The sequence below is a fragment of the Engystomops pustulosus genome, chromosome 3 (genome assembly GCF_040894005.1).
Source record: "Engystomops pustulosus chromosome 3, aEngPut4.maternal, whole genome shotgun sequence".
In the NCBI taxonomy this organism is placed as follows: Eukaryota; Metazoa; Chordata; class Amphibia; order Anura; family Leptodactylidae; genus Engystomops; species Engystomops pustulosus.
Genome location: NC_092413.1, coordinates 45077683 through 45091647, shown reverse-complemented (window position 1 = coordinate 45091647; position 13965 = coordinate 45077683). Strand labels below are relative to the sequence as shown.

General features: G+C 41.1%; 1 protein-coding gene across 2 annotated transcripts in view; it reads left to right on the top strand.

Moving 5' to 3' along the window:
• Window positions 1-13965, top strand: part of SLC24A3 (solute carrier family 24 member 3) — a 243400-nt gene that overhangs the window by 208284 nt on the left and 21151 nt on the right. Inside the window, exons 10-15 of one of the 2 annotated variants that reach the window (XM_072140635.1) lie at window positions 1619-1758; window positions 3277-3437; window positions 5946-6213; window positions 8268-8434; window positions 9604-9718; window positions 11995-12107. In XM_072140635.1, the coding sequence (XP_071996736.1) occupies window positions 1619-1758; window positions 3277-3437; window positions 5946-6213; window positions 8268-8434; window positions 9604-9718; window positions 11995-12107 (964 nt within the window). The remainder of the gene's footprint in view (window positions 1-1618; window positions 1759-3276; window positions 3438-5945; window positions 6214-8267; window positions 8435-9603; window positions 9719-11994; window positions 12108-13965) is intronic. The other variant, XM_072140636.1, reaches the window with a different exon arrangement.

The following is a 13965-nucleotide window of genomic DNA, read 5'->3' as shown; positions in this document are numbered from 1 at the left end:
GCAGCCAGACTGTTACCATAGTAGTCTTAAATATTCCCTCTTAAGTTAATGAACGGGGCATTTGGGCATTCTGGTACTATTTCTGATGGTGTAGGACAGTAATGGGGATAAAAACAACATCTCTGGCAGTTTTTGGCAATGAAGAGGTTAGCATGACTTATAAAGTAAAAGGGAATGTATCATCACTTTTGACCATGTAAAACACAGTTTTACATATCAGCCATTAACAGTGTATAACCATACATTTGTGTGTGTTGTTAGTAGCAGCAGAATTGTCAAAAATGTATTTATATTCCATGATTGTAATATATTAGTCCTGCACAATAATAACACTTTGTAGTTTACTAACAGTAGGCAGACTGTAGGAGAATTTTATAGGAGATAGACAGATGATGGGTAAATCTATGATCAATGGTAAATATGAAAGATTAAATATTTTTATAGATAGATGATAGATAGATTTATAGATTCATAAATATAAAGTTCATTATATATAGGTAGCTAGATAGATGATAGAAATGAGAGTTAGATACTGTAGAAGACACATAGAAGATTAATAGATGGATAGAAAGGTAGATAGAAGATATATAGACAAAAAGATAGATAGATAAATTGTTAGATAGACAGATATATAGATAGGAAATCAACAAATTATAGGACAGTGATGGCAAACTTTTTAGACACCGAGTGCCCAAACTACAACCAAAACCCACATATTTTTAGCAAGTGCCAATGCAACAATTCAAGCTGTTACTTATGACTCCCTGCTCTGTCACAGGTTTAAATTGTATAAGCACCTGAGGACACCAATGCAGTAGAAAGTAGGAGAAGAAGTTTCGGATTATCATTGTAGCTTCCTTCTAGGGTCCTGGGCTGCCTGGGACTGCAATAGGCCTTGGGTCCTATCTGGCGAACTCTGCGCTCGGGTGATGGCGCGGGTGCCCATAGAGAGGGTTCTGAGTGCCACCTCTGCTACCCGTGCCATAGGTTCGCCACCACTGTTATAGGAGAAAGATAACTAGACAGGTAGATGATAGATATATAGACAGATAGACAGAAGATGGATGGTAAGCATCTAAACCAAGGCATTCAAACAAGGGGTATTAAGAGAGCAATACATCATCTACCCACATACTCTGCCCTAGGCAAATGCCCAGTTTGCCACCCCCTAATGGTGACCTTGCATGTTAAATGACAATAAAGTGGTTCAATTGTTATACTTTAGGGCCTATGGTTACTCATCCCTAAGGCTGGGCACTGCTCTTTCATCTAATGGTTACCATAAAGTGTTTATACAGCCACCACAATACCCGTCTTAGTTTATAGCTATTTATAGCAGCACCAGATTCCTCTGTGCTTTTAAACTGCAGAGTCTACATAAATGAATGTCAAAATCTGTCATCATTGGTAGAGACATGGCAAAGGGATGTCAGAGGTTGCCCACCACCAGGCACAATTGATGCCAACCTAGCCTTGTGCGTAGTAGCTCAAAATATTTTCTATGCATGTGATCTTCAAAACCCTCATAGCTCAGGATGATAATTTGTTGTGTCAGATTAAGGCCTATGTGCTCTTGCAGCTGATCACGAAGAGTAACCAGGCTGTATTTCTTATCTAGATACAACTCATGTATACACCAGTGCTTTGAGAAGAGAAAAAAAGGAGCCGGAAACATGGCAAATGGGCTGGCGAGTAATGCCGAAATAGATGACAACATTAACTGTGATGCAACTGTGGTGCTACTGAAAAAAGGTAAAGGTAATTTATCTACAGATTTTATTACTCATCTTATTTTCTAATATATTTATGAGGATGATGCTTAGCTAAATCTTTGGTTAATACTGGCTATGACATAATCTAACAGAAAAAAGTATTACTGAAAGTTATATTATAAAATGATTATGTTTATAGCTTTTGGGGTTACTTTTCACTTAGTTTTTTTCTCTTCTGAGGTGTAAAATGCTAAAAGGGGTTGTCTCGGAATAAAAAAAATAGTACAGTTTATTGCTGGGGGTTTGTAAAAACCATAAACCTGTTATACTTTCCTCTCTCCTCACTCCTGTTCACTGCCAGCCTCCATTTGTATGCAGAGGCCACAGTCCCACACCTTCTACAGCAGAACTTTTAGGCATTAGCAGGTGCACGGCTTTGGTCGGGACATGACCACCACCTCTGTATACAGCAGTGACGGGCTTAGTCGTGAGTGAACAGGAGCACGGAGAGAGTATGAGTGCTGTATTGTTTTTACAGCCTCTCCCAGCCAGTATTAGACATGGCATATATATAATATATTATATCAAAAAATACAATGCACACAGTGATGTCACATCATAATTTTGTATATTTGATTATAATACACCGTATACTATTAGAAAGTGGTCCTTGGGCGTTATATATGCATTAACTATATTTAGCATCTTTCTTGGTGATATTTTGATAAAAGCCACTGTGGTCTTGATATATGCAGGAATCATTGCATATTTGTTTTACTTTTCACAGATTGTAAGCTCTTGTGAGCGAGGCTCTCACTCATAGGGGGTCATTTATCTTATTTCCCCCTTCACTGCGCTCTTTTTGCGCCTGTTGTAAGTCTAATTTTTGCACCCCATTTGTCTTTGTCATTTTGGCTCTTTTTTAAATGCATGGTTTTTTCCGCCTTCTTGGGTGCAAATTTTTAAAACGACGCAATTTGTTGCGCAAATCATACCATTGCCTTTCCTAAGCATGGTCAGGACTGGCGTGTTATTTTGCAATTATTTGCAGCCATATAATGTAGCAAGAACAAGAAGAAGTGTCATAACGACCATGAATTGTTAACAATCTTTATTAGAATACATACAAAGAACAACAGACCAAAAAAATAGATAAAAACACTTAAAAAGTGTACTGGTATACACTGCAAAGACTCAGTGAGGTGAAAACAATACAATCACTATCACAAACCCCCTGGCTGTAACAAATTCAGGCGGTGTTTATTGTTGTGCAGGACTCTCTTTTTTATGTTTATTGCATATTTGCGGCCATATAGGCGCAATAGTATAATAAATCGGGCGCAAACATCTGGAAAGAGGCGCAATGTAATGCCAACCAGGGTGCAACAACACACGGCGAATTGAGGCGTAACAATCTAAAACCCGCAATAAAGCGCAAAACAGACATTACGCAGCAAATAGTTGCAAAAACACCAACAGAAGGAAAAGATAAATGACCCCCATAGTGTTTCATATGACTGTGTTATTATTGCGCTGTATGAATATAGATTTATTATTATTATAGGAAATTTTCACCGTAAAACCTCAGTTATAATGGTGGATGAGATACTGTCTGCATATCCACATCAGCTCTCCTTCTCCGAGGCCGGATTGAGGATCATGATCACTAGTCACTTTCCACCAAAAACTCGTCTCTCCATGGCTAGTCGCATGCTGATAAATGAGGTCAGTATAAAGGGATTGAGAATCTCCTCTCCTCTGGCTCCTAACAAATATACTGCAGAACACAACTGCGAACCCGGGTGCTGAGAGTACAAAATATTTATTATGTAGTCAAATATTAATGTAGCTTATAGTGCAGAAACAGTAATACCAGACAGATAGCATTACAGCGTCCTGCACAGGACTGCACTTTATGTTCTAAGGGTAAGATGTGACATATCTATATATACAGTATATGACTCACTCATATGGCAATATTAAAGGAAACCTACCACCACAAATCTACCTATAAAGGTAGATCGGGTGGTAGGTGAATCAATGGGACGTGAGGATAGCCCTTTTAAGGGCTAATCCTCACGTCCCCGCACTTTTTTGTAAACTTTTATTACCCTAATATGTTAATTTTGTTATGCGGCTACTTGGGCGTGGAGTAGCCACATCTGAGGTTACACGAGGCGGCTACTCCACGCCCCGGTAGCCACTTTACCCCTCCTACTCACCATGTTCGGCGCGCAGCTGCTCGTAGCTGCGCGCCCTCGTCCGCCGATCCTGCCGTCTGCGCATGTGCAGAACAGCAGGCCCGCGCCTGTGCAGCCCCGGCTTCGGAGCAGTGACCGCGCAGGCGCGGGCCTGCTGTTCTGCGCATGCGCAGACGGCAGGATCGGCGGACGAGGGCGCGCAGCTACGAGCAGCTGCGCGCCGAACATGGTGAGTAGGAGGGGTAAAGTGGCTACCGGGGCGTGGAGTAGCCGCCTCGTGTAACCTCAGATGCGGCTACTCCACGCCCAAGTAGCCGCATAACAAAATTAACATATTAGGGTAATAAAAGTTTACAAAAAAGTGCGGGGACGTGAGGATTAGCCGTTAAAAGGGCTATCCTCACGTCCCATTGATTCACCTACCACCCGATCTACCTTTATAGGTAGATTTGTGGTGGTAGGTGCCCTTTAAAGAAGTAAAACATTTTGCATAGGGTCTATTCAAACCATTGCTGTGAATATTGACAGTACCATAACATAGTGCTGGATTAGTTGCAAAGCCATGATGATTATGATGACTACAGCACAGGGCACAATTCCTCCTGTTTAAAGGTCATGTCTGTTTAAAGGACATGTCACTTAAACAGTGCCACGAATGTTCCTTTCATCTTAAATTTCTGACCACAGACTGATGAAACAATGCATTATTTTAATATTGTGCCAGTATCCTTGTGGTTGTTTGTAGACAAATTGGGTTCTCCTTTGACATTGGTGGCTGATTTGCATGTCCATTAAGAGATGATTACCCCTGCATTGCACCATTGGGATGTGGTCAAAAGGGTATGTCCCTGCTCCAGTTAAATAGGTGTGCCACTTATACTCAACATAACTTGGTAAGACCCTAATAGCATCATATTATAGTTACCCTATTAAAGTTTACCCTTCGCCACCGGGAGCCGTGGCTCATGTGACCCCAGGCAGTAGGACTTCCTGTAACTTCTGTAAACTTCCTGTGTCCTGCTGGCTTCCAGTGAGGGAGGGGTTTGTGGATTCATTACTGTCTGCTCACTCTCTCTATCATAACCACTCCCATATCAGTGGAAGGCGTGTGCAAACAGTAATGACTGCGCACCCTCCACCATCCCCGAAAGCCAGCAGGACACCAACAGTCTCGAGTCCTGCTTCCCGGGAGTCATTTGACCCGTGGTTCTTGGCACCCAACTGCAAACTTTAGAGTCTGTATAATATGGGTGATTCTATTAGGGTCTTATGCTTACCCTGTTAAAGTTGAGTATAAGAGGCAATCCTCTTCAAAGACCCCTAAATAGCATTTTTATTAAAGTGGGAAGTATTTTAGCCAAGACAGACTCAATTTAAAGGGGTTGGCCACTTTCCTTCATGTTTTTTGTAATTTGTGTGAATGTGTGGGTGCAGTATATATGATAACTTACCAATATACATATATAAATAGTTCTGCAAGGCTTTCTTGAAATGTAAAGTAAAGCCCCTGGTTAAGAAATGTCTTTTTAGCTCATCAGCTGCCATAAAAAATGGCCGGAGATGTGGGGGTTATGTGATCCTAAGTGTCCATGACAAATTGGCAGCAGGGTGACTCAGTGGTTAGCACTACAGCCTTGCATCGCTGGGGTCCTGTGTTCAAGTCCCATCCAGGTCAACATCTGCAAAGAGATTGTATGCTCTCTGCGTGTTTCTGTGGGTTTCCTCCCACACTCCAAAACATACTGGAAGGTTGATTAGATTGTGAGCCGCATGGGGACAGGGACCAATATGGCAAGTTCTGTGCAGGCAAGAATCTGTTGGAGCTATATAAATAAAGGAATTATTATAGTAATTACAGTACTTTCCAGGACCTTATGATAGTATTTATGGATACAAATTTAAGGTCCTAGAATTGTGATTGGTTATGGACACTTAGGATCACATGACCCTCCATCTCTAGCCATTTTCTTAGATTGGCAACAGTGTAATTTCTCTTTGTTAATCCAATTTCTTTCCCACAATTTCATTACAGAGACAGAGGTTAATAAATAGCAGAGCTTATGCGAATGGGGAATCTGAGGTTTCCATTAAAATTCCAATTAAACATGCTGTGGAGAATGGAACAGGCCCTGGGATTTCCACAGAAAGAAGTGCAAATGGCACCCGAAAAGATGAAGATGTTGCTGAAGCTGGCAACGAAACTGAGAATGAAAATGAAGACAATGAAAACAATGAAAATGATGAAGATGAAGAAGAGGATGATGATAATGATGGACCTTTCACTCCTTTTGAGGTTCCTAGTAAGTTTCCCTCATCTCTTTTAGTTGTCTGAATTTAACTTAAACTTAAAGCAGATCTGTCAACACTGCAAACAGTGTTAGGTATTGTCCCTGATAATCTGTGTACCATACTTTTTTGTATATTAAATGTAGCAGCAAGTCCGGAAAATGCATTATATCCCTGGCCTGTAGCTGAACTTAGATAAGTCTGATACACTAGTGTATGAGATTTGTTCACTGAAGACAGCACAGTCTCTCCCCTGCAGTGTCTGTTGTAGTATTTAAACAGAAGCCGCTACAACATGGACACGTAGCAGAGGGTAGGTGCTGTGCTGTTATTCTCACACACCAGTGCATCAGAGTGTTCCAAGTGCAGCCTCAATCCTGGAATATATAATAATTTTCACAATCCTGCTGCTACTTACAACACACACATGCGTATGATTACACAGATCTCCATGGCCAATATTTAACACTTTATGCAACTTTCTATGGTCAAAACTGCTGACAGATTCCCTTTAATCCACCTTCTGATTAACTATTTATGCAATGAATGGAATGTTGCCATCGCTGCATTTCCAATTTACTGGCTTCAGAGCTGAACTCTCCAGTGTCCGTACAGAACTTGCTCTCATGTTTTATTTAAGTGTTATGTCGACGTCAAAAACAGTACAGCAGTTTGATGGACTGATCGTTTTTTCCATAATTTAAAGCAGTCAAAAGTGCATGATTCCAACATCTGAGCTTTTAGGGTTCTGTACATTCACAACCTTTAGGTTGTATCTTTAATTAAAAAAATGTTCATAGTGGTGGATAGTAGCAGAAAAGTAATGTTGATTATATGGCTATATTCACACAAACGTGTGCCCGATGTACCGTAGCATGGCAGGCACACGTCGGCGCCGGGGAGACGAGGAGTGGTTGAGCGCCACTCACCCCCGCCCCTCTTCATAGAGAAACATGGAGCACGGCGCTGTAATCTGGGGAAATATAGGATATATGTCCTATCTTTCTCCTGGCAACGGAACTGAATGTACGGCGCCATGTGTCCATTTCCAGCCTATGGGGGACATATATCCGACATACATACGTCGGCCATATATACGGCCCCCAACCGTGTGTATGAGGCCTAACACATATTAGAGAAGTTATGATAGAAAGTACTCAGTGGCCCACATTTATCAAAAATAGTTCAAACTGCATTATGTGCAGCTGCCTGTAGAGGGTACAGTGTGCGCCTGATTCAGGTATTGCGGTGCTCGTTTTGGTACACCTTTAACATAGAGGCAGGGATTTACTAATTGTGGTGCAAGCACATCTGTCGGCATCGGAGATCAGTCTCCGGAAAGCACAGTCCGATGTATTTATGTGGGGCAAAGTTGTTGCTATCTGACCATTTTTTCCCTGGTCTATCGTGCGCCATAAAATTGTGCCTAAAAATTCAGACAAAATACACGTAAATGTGGAGGATAATGTGGAAAAGCTAGACCACACACACGTGCCCCAAAAAAAAGATGGAGGAGTCGGGATAGTCAGAAACATCTGTTCTTTCTGGCGCAAACTTATTGTAAATGATCCGCAACAGTTCTGCGCCAAAAAAAAAAACATTAAAATCCCGCCATGTTTTTGGCACAGATGCAATAATACATGTGCCCCAGAGTGTGCAACATAATTCTGTCAGACACTGCATGATAAATGTGACGCACAGTCCGACTGTTCACTAAAACGCCGCTTTCATTGCAGAAATTTAGGGTGTAGTGCAGCCGGAAACTTCTTAAATATATGAGTAAGCAGTTTGCACTGAAAAGTACTTGCAAAGTCAGACAAAAACTGGTGCAGGGGCTTTCATACGTATATGTGGGCTAATATACAGTATGTTTCATGATCCAGTTTTCTTACAACATGTAATTCATGGTGAATACCAGTTGGTGGCAGTAGATACCAGTGTGTAACTGCATAGTACTGCATCAGAGTAGATGCAGCGCCCTCTCTATAACAGTATGAAGAATACAGGTCAAGGTTACAATTATTACAGTTATTGCTTATTGAAAATAATGTACTTTGTATCCTAACAGGCGGGAAGGCCAATAAACTGAAATGGTTGGTCACTTGGCCGCTTTGTTTCCTTATGTACTTTACCGTACCCAACTGTTCTAAACCTCGATGGGAGAAATGGTTCATGATTACATTCATCTCATCCTCTATGTGGATCGCAGCTTTCTCTTATGTGATGGTGTGGATGGTAAGCCAAGAGTAATATTACCGTATCAAATATGGATTGCTGTTTCAGATATAGCTAATATAGATTGCAATCAAAATATCTTTGTAACGACTAAGTGCCTAATAAAAGTGCCCAAAACTGTCATGTTAGAATACCTTATGGCATACCCTTAAGGGGTTTTGCAGCTGTGAGTCCACCTCTGTTCTCTGAGTAGTAGCCAGCACCAGGAACATTAGCTCAACTCTCCTTTATGTGAATTTAAAGTGAACCTGTCACTGGGAGGATCATTATAGCTGGTTACATGTTCCAATAGCCTATACTGATTTTTAAAAAATTTATTCTGAAAACTGCCACTACTTTATATCACATAAAACTTTTTTTTCACATTACCTGGCTCCCTGCCAGCAGCGTGTGGTGAATCCCAGGTGGGGGGGGGGATAGCTGCAGCCCCCTGTGTGCCTATACCTCAATGTCCTTGATGTATTCTTCCTCTACTCCAAACTTATCAAGCTCTCTCTGCCCCTCCCTGCTTCCTATTATGTGTGTTAAGCAGGCAGGGGAGCAGGCATGCATGTTTTTTCATTTTGGTTAGTGAATAAGACATTGGTGAAGGCCTGGACAACTAAAGGATCAGAGGTGCTGTTGTGGTATTGTTTTTCCTATTCTCATATTATTATGAGAATTATAACCACGTTATAACCACAAAATAGGAGATAACAATATGATGGTTGGGGGCCCCACCACTGCCAACCCCCACCAAATCACAAGAACAGGGGTCTCGTTCTCACTAACCAATGGAGCAGCAGGTCAAGCATCTGCCAAGCGCTGTGTTAGATTACTGACGCTCCCATACTATTGAAAGGTTGGAAAGGACAAAGGCTAAACCAAAAATTAGTGAGAATGGGATTCCATTACCTGGGCCCCCTCCAAGAAGATTGTTATCCCCTATCCTGTATACCGTAGCTTAGTACAAACCGTTTACACACATAATAGCTGAAGGCAGCTATTTTATCAAACTGACAAACCAATAGCAATACTGTTTTACCATCAGGTGAGTTGAAGCTAGATAAAAAGTAGTGCCCACATGCATAAACCCTACTGTTTGTGAAAATCGTGTTGTATTATACCAAAATTTACTCAGAAAACTACACATGTTTAGAACACAAGCTGATATTGTGTTCATTTTGCAGGTTACTATAATCGGGTTCACCTTGGGAATCCCTGATGTAATAATGGGCATTACCTTCCTGGCTGCTGGAACTAGTGTCCCCGACTGTATGGCCAGCCTCATAGTTGCAAGACAAGGTTTGTGTGTTTGGTGACCCACAGTATCTTTATCCTCTTATTATCCCTCTATAATCCATAACACGTTCATGTGCATGTCTCCACTGAAATTAATGAGGGGGGGTTATAAGGGCTTGTACACTAGTGGGAGTGGAGGGGCTTCCCTGCCCCACGCCTGCACTCTCGCTATGTGTTCAAACTTTCATAAATGAATGAATAACTTTTTGGCGCAATTCTACCGCATGCATGCATGTGGTGGCATCAGAGAGGCATGACCTTCATCATACACCGGCGCTCATGATAAATGTTCCCCAATGAGTGTGTGTGCCATCCGTTAACTCAATCCGGATCACTATTAACGGCGGGACAGACGTCTCTGTAGTTTCTCCTGCTTACACGCTAATTGTGGGAGCAGGACCGGGTCTTCGCTATCAGAGAAATAGCCGTAGACCCATGGAGAAGTCAGAAGCTGCGCAGTGCCCCCAGCTTTATAGACTGGGCGGTCATGTGACCGCGAGCTCTTTAAGATTGCTGGGTCTAATCAGACTCAGTACAACTCTGCCCCTAACATTTTGTTTTCCTCTTATAGATGCCCCAGTTACAGTGGAAAACTTGTAAGGAAAAAAAAGAAGAAAAAAAATCTGTAAAAATGTCCCCCAGCTGGTCTTATAAATATATAAAAATATACATGCATATTTCATAAAAAAAATTTTTTAAATCCCCGTTACACTATAAAAAAACATTGGCATAACCGCCACTTTGGCCTGAGACTGTACATATTATATATCAAAATGACACACTAGGGAACAAATTTATAATGGTTATTTTGAGTATTGCAAAGAATTTGAAAATGAAAAAAAAAATACATTTAAAAATCCTTTAACATTTCTCAATTTTTAATTAGCCCTATATGTCACAAAAAAAGCCACAAAAACTTTTAAGGTAGCATGCAAAAAAAAAAGTAGTTATGGCTCCTAAACCAATACGTACGAAAATTCTCTAAAATGCCACGGCCCTTTCCCTGCCAGGCATTTCAGGAAATTTTGCCGTACCCCAGTCATTAAAGCCTTTTCAGGTCTGGTCATTAAGTGGCTAAAAAAAACCAGATAGCACATGGAGGAAAACTGGAGTGGAAAGCCTATGTATAAGTATAAGGCCCCTTCCACACTAGCGTTTTTGACGCGCAGAACTTGCATTGCACTCTGTCCCATTGTTTCCAATGGGCCTTTCCTCATTTGCGTTGTTTTTCACGCGCGTGCTTGCGTTTGCTTTGACGCGCGTCAAAATCGCAGCATGCTCTACTTTTGCGTTTCACGCGCGTTTTTCCCGCCCCATTCAAGTCTATGGAGACGCATCAAAAATGCATTGCACTCGCAAGCATTGCAAGTGCAATGCGAGTGCAATGCGTTTTAAATGGATGGGTTGCTAGGTGACATGAATAATTCCCCTGCTCGAGATCGAGCATTTAATCAAAAAAACACAGTGAAGAACAGTGAAGAATAGAATAAAAACAGTGAACACAGTGACCACAGGATCATTTAAGTGAAAAACACAGTAAAAAACACAGTGAAGAATAGATTGCAGATGTTCGGCACATCTGCTTACTTGTCGGGAGATACGCGCGGAACAGTGCGAACAAAATAGTATGTAAAGAACAATATATATGTGTGTAAAGAACACATTGCAGATGTTTCCATACATCTGCAATGTGTTCTTTACACACATATATATTGTTCTTCACATACTATTTTGTTTGCACCGTTCCGCGCGTATCTCCCGACAAGTAAGCAGATGTGCCGAACATCTGCAATCTATTCTTCACTGTGTTCTTTACTGTGTTTTTCACTTAAATGATCCTGTGTTCACTGGTTTTATTCTATTCTTCACTGTTCTTCACATCTGCTAACTTGTCGGGAGATAATATACGCACGGAACAGTGAAGAAAAGATTGCAGATGTTTGCATACATCTGCAAACTTATCAGAAGACATTCTTTTTCAATTAAATAAAACATTTTAACCCTGAGCCATGACTCCAAGGAAAAATGGAACAAAAACGCAGCCAAAAACGTCAGTTTTTCACGCATTGCACCCTGACGTGAAATGCAACGCTAGTGTGGAAGAGGCCTAACTAACTATGTGCAGATTTTAGAGGCAGTATAGTAATTCTGTTGTAAATGTATTGTGTATTGCTCATATATTCCATTAAACGGAGACCTGAATTTATATAAGATAGATAGATAGATAAAATACAGATATAATAAAAGCATATATGACTAGCATATCTTTCTCTCCTCAGGTATGGGGGATATGGCTGTATCAAACTCCATCGGAAGCAATGTATTTGATATCCTAATAGGGTTGGGGCTCCCATGGGCATTACAGACTCTGGCTGTGGACTATGGTTCATATGTAAGTAGTCTTATTATTATCATTTTAGGGAATGCTTTTAAGTGAGTTATCCAAATGTAAAGTCTGGATAACATTTAAAATGAAATGTCATATTATATTTATGTTTTGGGGGATTAACATGCTGCTAAATGTGATGCCGGTAAATCCCAGGGATTGAGCTGTTCTCTGTTGAACCCTGACTCATTACACTGTAGCTCCTCACCAAAGATTACAAATCCTGAAGGGATCAACCTCAATTTAGGGAGATCAGTGTAACAGAGCATTGTTTTAAGTGAAAATGTAGTTATAGAGTTTCTTCTATTTAGTATATGCAATGCAATTTATCTATACATTAATGTTCGTCATTGAATACAGAACATCTATGACAATGTGAGATTTAGTATTAGCTTTGTGACAATAAAAAACAGCATTTTGCATTAAATTTAATGTTTTATTGGAATAAAGCAACCTAAAGAGAAAATAAGAACATTTAAAGGCAAAAAAGAGATTTTGGTAACCTGGTAACTCCTAAGCCCTGAACACTAAACAATATACTGCACATTTATTTGCGTCTTGGATTTGGAAAGTCCTCATAATACAATGGGGCAGATTTACTTTCCCGGCCCATTCGCGATTTATTAAGGCAGTCCCTCGGATGTCCACCAGTTGGCGCTGCTGCGTTGAAGTTCCCTGGAACGCACTGGAATACACCAAGCCGTGCTGAGTGAAGGTAAGTGCAATTTTCACGACACATTTTTTTTTTTTAAAATGCAGCGGTTTTCCGAATCCGTCGGGTTTTCGTTCGGCCACGCCCCCCCCCCCCCATTTCCGTCGTGTGCATGCCGGCGACGATGCGCCACAATCCGATCGCGTGCGCCAAAATCCCGGGGCAATTCAGGGGAAATCAGCGCAAATCGGGTATATACGGGTAACACGTCCGGAAAACGCGAATCGGGCCCTTAGTAAATGACCCCCATAGTGTTGTCATAAATAACATTATCATCCATAAACAGGATTCGCTAATCACAAGAAATGGGGTCACCAAGTCTCCAATTCCATTCCCTATCAGACTTGGTAGAAATATACAGTACTGTTGATTCATTGCAGAGATCTCTATTTAGTACAGTGAAGTAAAACCTTAAAGGAGTTGTCCATTTTAAGCAAATAAATGTCATTGTTTGATAAATCTCTGCTTGCTGTCATTCTATTGGAAGCTTCATAGTTTACATCGTGTAGATAAAAATCTGTCAGTGATCATGTGATGTCACACAGGTTTACGGTAGTGTTGAGCGAACCAAACCCTGTACCAAACTTTGCGTTTTGGCTTAATTCCACCTCCCTCTGTTAACGCCCGCTAATGGTGGTGATCACATCACTGGGAGACACTTACCTTACCAAAAAGAGTGTGGTAATTGAAATGCTGCAACTTTGACATCGGCATTTAAGCAGTTAACAGCCGCGATCGGTGCCAAATCTGTATTTTAACAAGTGCATATTAATCCATAATGAGTTGTGCACTTGTTACATCTCATAATAATAATAATAATAATAATAATAATAATAACAATAGTTCCTTCATTTATATAACGCACACAGATTACGCAGCGCTGCACAGAGCTTGCCAAATCAGTCCCTGTCCCCATGTGGCTCACAATCTAATCAACCTACCTGTATGTTTTGGAGTGTTGGAGGAAACCGGAGGACCCGGAGGAAACCCACGCAAACAGGGAGAGAACATACAAACTCTTTGCAGATGTTGACCCTGGGAAATGAACACAGTCCCCAGAGATGCAAGGCTGTAATGCTAGCCACTAAGCCACCGTGCTGTCCTTATTTCATGACCGTGGACCATGAGCAGGAATTGATACACAAAAGTATA